The 7,428-nt window shown below is 52.0% G+C and overlaps 1 protein-coding gene across 1 annotated transcript; it reads right to left on the bottom strand.

The window, feature by feature from the left end:
• Positions 1 to 1,619: 1,619 nt before the first annotated feature.
• LOC127347480 (uncharacterized) lies at positions 1,620 to 4,361 on the bottom strand. Its single transcript, XM_071829207.1, has 3 exons — positions 3,973 to 4,361; positions 3,495 to 3,895; positions 1,620 to 1,734 (listed from the first exon to the last, which is right to left on the bottom strand). Exons 1-3 carry the CDS (start codon positions 4,222 to 4,224, stop codon positions 1,620 to 1,622), a joined length of 768 nt encoding a protein of 255 aa, XP_071685308.1. The 5' UTR covers positions 4,225 to 4,361.
• Positions 4,362 to 7,428: the final 3,067 nt, after the last annotated feature.

Here is a 7,428-nt window from a genome sequence, read left to right as displayed (position 1 = left end):
ATCATCTATTAATCAACAAGCTAGTTATACAAGAGGTTTACTAGGGACTTCTTGTTGTTTACATAACACACATGTATCAATGTTTCGGTTAATACAATTATAGCATGGTATGTAAACATTCATCATAAACACAAAGATATATAATAACCAATTTATTATTGCCTCTTGGGTATATCTCCAACACCGCTGGCGTCGACTTTTCGGAGTGTGGCTGACAGGCGGCTCTCACGCCTAAATTTTTTTGCCTCGCGAGGCGCGGCGCCGGCGGCCGATTCGCACCCTTCGTAAAGGAGCCGTCACGGGGTTGCCGACGCTTCTGTTGGGCTTGAAAAAGCGCCGACGCTCTTTAGAGCGCGCCGGTGTGAGCTTATTTTCACTGCCGGGCCCAAAACGCTATCAGGGCGCTATGGAGCGCACCGGTGGAGATGCTCTTACAACGAGATACCGAGTGCTAAACTTTCGTCATGCTATGCTGGCTAGGAGTTTGCAAGTGAATTACACTGATCGAGAATTAAGTTCACTACTAGGAAAACTACCCGTGCGTTGCATCAGGAGAAACAAAAATTCTGATATGGCTATGAAATGATATGGTTAATTTTCAATAAATATTTCATAATGCATGTGTAATTTGATTTTCTCAGTCATTTGCCTGTCAGACTATTAAATTTTGGATCTTTTGATTAGAGCGAAATCTGGTCATTCCTTTGTTTTTTGAGGGTCTACTTATTTCGCATGTATATAGACATTTAATGTTCGCAGACATATTTTCAACAAAACGAACTTTTTTTTGTGTTCCGACAGGAGGTATGCTTTCAAAATGCCATCGTTCATGTCATCCAGCGACTAACTATGATCATGGACAGAAAAATCAGACATTTCCATCCAACAACAACAGCTTCAAGAACATAAGGTTTTTGTTGCAAAACCACAAACATCGTACTGAGTAACATGTGGCGAGCGAGCAGATGGAAGGATTTAGTTTTCTGTACAGAAACTCAATTCGGCTCCCGGGTGCGTATGATCCCTCTACCGTAAAAACATATTTCCAAGTGTTAAAAAAATTTGACATGTACATCTCTATAATATATGTGTGTTCGTCAAGTTTCACGAAAAAATGATAATTTTTTTAGTCTACGTGAAAAAGAGAAAATTTATGTTCTGAAAGTCTTTTTTTAGCACCAAACTTTTGTCTTTTTTACACACGTCACATGACAAGTCGTTTTTTCATGAAACGACTTTGTGAGCGTGTAGCACATGAAGATGTACGTGCGAAATTTTTATTTTAAATTTTTTAACATTTCAAAATATGTCTAACATGTATTTTAAAATAAAGGGAGCATACGCTCCCATGTGTCGAAACACCACTCCCTTTTCTGTAAACAAATTTATGAGCAGCTGTACAGTATCTCAGTTCCAAAGGAAAATTAATGGATGAAATTCGCGTCTGACATAGTAGTGCACATGCAGCTTGATCGAGCGTCGGGGTGTAGCTTCCTAGCATAGAAAGTGCCTAGATAATCTGCACGCCATTGCCGCCTCCTGCATCTACACCGCCCATGCGTCCTCGAGCTGCTCAGCGCCCCGCACCTGTCGGCAAGCAGAGCGCGTCCATGATGGACTCAGTTGTCGGGGCCATGAGGCAACCACAATGTTAATTCGAATTCTACGTACAAGAAGCTGGCCGCGAGCAGCTTCGCACCATTGCAGTTAGTCTCCCGTAGTTTGGAGTTTCGACTGTAGGGAGGAATAAAAATTCAGAAAAGAAGTTCAGCACCATCAGTTCAGTGTAGATAGACCACGATTCATCTCCCAGAGACCACGCGATGCGCTGTTGCTCCAATAGATAAGCTCACCAACGCGTTGATCAAGCCGCGCGCGGCCGGCACAGCACGTCAGCACGCCGCCGGATCTGCCCGCATCAGGCTCCCACGCCGCCAGCTTCACCTGTGGCGGCTGGTTCCCCGTATGCTCCGAACTGCTCGATGTTGCTTTCCTGCTCCCCGCATCCGGTATATCACGTCAGCACGCTGCCGGATCTGCCCGCAGCAGGCTCCCCACACCACGCCAGCTTCACCTGCGGCCGGTTCATCGTATCGTCCGATCTGCTCGATGTCGCCGCCCTCCACCAAGCATCCGGCACAGCACGTCAGCGCGCCGCCGGTTCTCCCCGCCGCAGGCTCCTCACGCCGCCAGCTTCACCTGTGGCCGGTTCCCCACATCCTCCGAACTGGTCGCGGTCCACGCACGCCCATCACCCCAAAGCACTGCGGGGAAGAGGGAAGGGGCAGGGACGCAGGGTGCTCAGTCGACGAACCGGTACCTTCATGGCAGATGCAGTAGCATGTAAATTGGTGGGAGGGCAAAACGGTCCGAAAAAAACGTTGACGAAAAAAACCAGCCAAGGTTACCGCGTCCAAAATGTGCTTCGTGGTCAAGCGTGCCAGCACTTCCTACTCCGTCCGCCCATTCAGCCATGCCACCCTATTTTTGTATTTCATCGTCTCAATAATCTAGGTAGTATTTTTGCATAATTATGGAAAAAATCTAGATTAAAGATAACAGGATGCAGCTAGGTGATATTCATTGGACAGCCTGCTTAGCTTGAAAGAAATAGCCAAGGCCGCAACTTTATCATGGTAAAGCAAGTCAAGACTACACCTATACCTTCAGTAGACAACACAGACAACTATCATGTCTAAGTCACACAATATTTTGGTCTATAATCACCAGAGGTTAACTGATCGATCATATTGCTATCCTGCATGCACCTTGGCCCTCTTTGAAACTTGCATAATTGGGTTAGACTATGATTAATAGTTTAAATATTAATTAAATCCCATGCAAATAACGAAATACATGGAACCTGGGAACACATATACTACATGAACAGCTGGTCCAATCATAAGAGGACACTCGTTTTCAGATTGTTGAGGCGAAAGACCACAAGTGCAGCTGGTAGCTAGTTTCAGCAGACCTTAGAGCATCCCCACTCGTTTGGGCTCCCCACGCCCAAATCCGGACGAAACTACCTCCGGATTGGACGAAATTAAGGCGTGGGGAGTACCGTATTTCCAGTCGTCCACCCGGAGTTCGGCGGATAGAGTTTAAATTCAAACAAACCGCCGTCCCGCGCTACAAGTACGGCCAGTTGATCGGCAAAAGGAGCAAAAGGATCAGCCACAGATCGGCGATCGGAGGGAAATTACACGGAAACAGGCTCGTCGGCAGTCCCGGCCGGCACGGCTTCGTCCGACGGACCAGTTTCCTCACACGTCGTGGCCGAAGCGGCTGCGGCGGCGGATGATGAACCAGCGGCAGTGGACGTCGAAGCAGCCGCAGTCGACGAGGTAGATGGTGAGGCAGACGAGGTAGGAGCCGGCGGAGACGACGAAGGACTGGCCGGAGTGGCTCGGAGGATGTCGTTGCGGTGGCCCTGGTACCAATTCCTCGTCTCCTCGTCCATCAGTTCCATGTCGCCGCCGCCCATGAGGAACGCCAAGTCTGTGTTCCTCTTCTTCGCCGCCGCCGTCGTCTTCGACGAGGCGATCCGGACGCCTTGGTTGGCGAGCATCTCCCGCCACCTGCCGTCGAACTTGTCGTTCCTCCCGTCGGCGTGCGTCCTCAAGTCGGCCCAGCACTTGTCGATCGACGCCTGCATCCTGTCGGCGGGATTGCCCGTCTTTTTGAGCTCTTTGAGCTTCTTCTGGCCGAGTTCAGGGCGCCCTTCCGCCGCGCTTGCCGCCGGAGCGTCGGGGTTGTACTGCTCGGTCTTGCTCTTCGAGAGGGTCGTGCGGACTTCCTTCCACTTCTCGCAGTTCTCGAGGCGGGCGTAGACGTTGAGGAACTTAAACTGCAGGCCGGTGTCGTCCGTGTACATGTCCAAAGCTCGGCGCAGCTGGGGAAAAAAGAACACGGCGATACGGGTCAGCTAACGACGATGTACCTCGGTGATGCAGGGTCGACGGAGCATACCTTTTGCTCCAAGTCGTGGCCGCTGATCGGCCGTTTCTCGCACTCCTCCTGTATGCCGTGCCATTTGCTGCACGCCGTCTGCATGAGCCCCCAATGGGTGGCCATTGCCTTGTCTCCCCGGAACACGTTCATGTTCGTCTTCTTGAAGTAGGGATCGACGAGTTTGCGCTCCTCGTACGCCTGCTTCACTCGAAGCCAATATGTGTCGAACGACTGATTGGCCCCGATTATGCCGTTCGTGGACACGGTCATCCAAGCTTCGGCGAGGCACTCCTCTTCCTTCGGCGTCCATTTGATACGCGGTTCGGCAGGCGGCGAGTCCTTCTTCCTCTTCTTCTTCCCCTTCGACAGGTTGGCGGCGGATTGAGTTGGCTCTTCTTCTTCCTCGCCTTCTTCTTCGATGGCTTGGCTTCCGTCGGCAACATCCTCCCGATGCTCGTTGTGTGCCGCCACAGCTGCCGTCGCCCTCGTCTCCTCTTGCGTGAAGAACCCCGGGCACGCAGCGGCGGCGGTCATGAAGAACCCCGGGCTCGCAGCGGCGGCGGTGGTGCCGGAGGTGATCATCTCGTGGATCTCCTCTTCGTTCGGCGCCGCCATCGCACCGAACGTGAGCGGCCCTCGTCGCAGGGCCGGCGAGGTGCCCTCGAACAGGCCGCCGCCGCCGACGTCAACCTCGGGCGGCGACGGTGTGGGCTTGGACGGTTGGACGTAGGCGCCCTCTTGGAACACGGCAGTCGGCGACGGCGAGTACAGCGAAGGCGAGAAGGAAGACGGGGAACTTGTTGTACCTTGCGTCGGCCATTGGCCGGGGAACATGCCGCCGCTATAGGCCATGCTGATCAGCCTCGCTTGTTCCTCCTGGGCCGCCTCCGCCGACCTCTTGGCGGCGGCTCTTTTCACCCTCTCCGCCCTGGCGCTTGTTTCCACGTCGCGCCGTTGCTCGTCCGCCGCCCACTCGGCGTTCGACATGCCCGGCGGCTTCGTCTTCTTCGCCCGCATCTTCCTCGCCGGCGCCTTCGGCGGCATTGTGGTGGACGAGAAGACGAGGAGGAGAGTGGTGGTGGACGAGAAGACGCCGCCAGGAACTGGAGCTGGAAGACGAGGAGATTGGGGGATTTCGGCGGGAGCGAATGGGGATATGCAAGCAAATTGGAGGGAATGGGGATATGCAAGCAAATTGGAGGGAAAATCGACAGGATTTGGTTTTCCAGTCGCCGACTACGCGGGTCCACACGCCGTTTCGCGCCAAAATCTTTCGTCCGGAGTCCCCGAGCGCGCCCCGGGGGGCCGGGGGTGGCGTGGGCTCGCCGGATGGATTAAGGGCCAAATCCGGACGAAAACGAGGAACCGGGGGCGCGACTGGGCCGAATTTCGCCGTCCGGATGGAAAAAACGTCGCTCGGGGGCCTCGTCGGGGGGACGAGTGGAGATGCTCTTAGTTCTCTCGATCTCATCATGGACTGCACTTGTGGCCTGCGGCAAGAAGATGCACGGTGGCCTACGGCAGCCCGACCGATCGAGAATCTCTAACCTGTAGTCATCCGCCACACCCTGCATGAGGCTGTTCCGATGTTGACACTGCTAGCGGCTGGCCGACAAAGAATCGCAAGTCTGTATAGTAGTCATCTACGACCTGCTGCATGAGGTTGTTGTACTTAGTAGCTCCGTCTCGGGCGTGGTTAGCGAGGTGGAACCGGCCGTAGCGCTCTCCATGAACTCAGTCTGGACATCCATGTTGATGAACTACCGCTCAAAGTTGTCCATGGTTTCAGACACATCTAGGTTGCCCGTGGGGAGGGATCAATCGAGGGTGCTGCCCAAGGACTTGCCGATATCTTGGCCTTGGTGGCGAGATGTGACGGCATCGAGGCAGGAGGCGAGGCAGTTCATGTACTCGGTGCGCTTGCAGATGGCCTTTTCTTAACTTCTGCTCCTTCTCGCACGTGGTTGTAGCGACTTACGGGAACTTGAGGCCGAAGATCTGCCACGCCATTAGCTTTCTCCCGGTTGCCTATGATCCCGATTTGCGCCAAACTTGAGGCCGAAGATCTCTGCCGTGCCATTAGCTTCTCCCGTTTGCCAAAGGTTCCGATCTGCGGCGAATATTTTTGCGCTGAAGTTGTCGTGGAGATCGGGTTGGGGCGAGAGGGCTGGGATATTTATATGGGAGAGTCACGGTGGTTTGCCTCATTATATTTAGGAAAGAGTCGCGGCAGTTGAAAAAGAATCGAGACGAAGTTGGTGCGCTTCTAGGTTCGTTTTATCTCGCGTCGCGATGGTTGCCAATTTGAATGGGGATCGGTTTCCTTTTATCTCGCGTCTCACCGTAAACCGGTTCCGTACTGTTTGCGTGTTGCGGCCAAGTCAACGCGCTACGATCAAAGCACAAGCAACGGACGAAGCAAACGTGATGGACGACAGAAACATACGGACCAAACCACGGAAACACTTCTCCCTTTATTATTAGGTATAGATATAGATATAGATTGAGTTATGGAGCCCTTATTCAGCTATTCTGGCAGATTGTTTTCAAATTGCGCGAAGAATTGGAAGAATATCATTTCAGCATTGTCCCAGAGAAGCAAACAAGACGGCGCATAATCAAGCTAGATTGAGTTTTGAGTCTAATAGTTTTTCTATTTGGGATAGTGATCCACCCTCATCTGTTTTGACAGATGTGCTAAATGATGTAACTGTACTGAATTTGTGAAGCATCAAGTACCAGACGCACTCTTTTCCTTACCAGGGTACCGAAGGGGACTGGAAGGTTTTTAATGAGGCGGCTTGCTTGCTTAATATATTGGTTATTTCAAAAAAAAAGGTATAGATATAGATTAGTCACATAGTCTTTTGCCCTCCATGTATTGAACTTATATCAAAATCCAATTGCATGGTGAATCTCAACTTTCTTTGGGGTGTTCATACTATAATTCTCTCGCCGAGATGTAATCAGCGGGTACGGAAAGTTTTAGAGCTGATAAATCGATGAGCAGGGAATTGGAAGGTAGACTTATCCTTGCCTACTTTTGGCTGATTAATGCTGGAGCTGTTTTGCGCATCAAACCCTATCGTTGCTTGGAGGAAGATATATATGTTTTGCCTGACAGCTTAAACCGTCTATGTAGTGCGTACAAACTAGGCCTAATTAATGAATTGCCAGAGCAACACGGTTTTACGGAACGAGATCCTCTGACGTTGTGAGAAAAACTGCAGAGGGACGTTGATCTCTTTGGTCCGTTCATTGTGGATCTGACCGCAGTATGGCAATCCCATGGAAACAAAGCGAGGAGTCAGACCCAAAGCTAGTATGACGAAGTGAACACGGCGGGCTCCAGCCGTCGCTGTCACTGCTCGCCGCCACGCCTAGCTCCGGCGGTCCTGGTCGGCTCACCACACCATCGAGGGCCACTCTCAACCAGCTCTTGTGTTTTCATGGTCGCCGCGCTCTAGTCCTGCG

The sequence above is a fragment of the Lolium perenne genome, chromosome 4, assembly GCF_019359855.2.
Source record: "Lolium perenne isolate Kyuss_39 chromosome 4, Kyuss_2.0, whole genome shotgun sequence".
NCBI lineage: Eukaryota > Viridiplantae > Streptophyta > Magnoliopsida > Poales > Poaceae > Lolium > Lolium perenne.
Note: the sequence above shows the minus strand (reverse complement) of the source record. Positions and strands in the feature narration are given on the sequence as shown.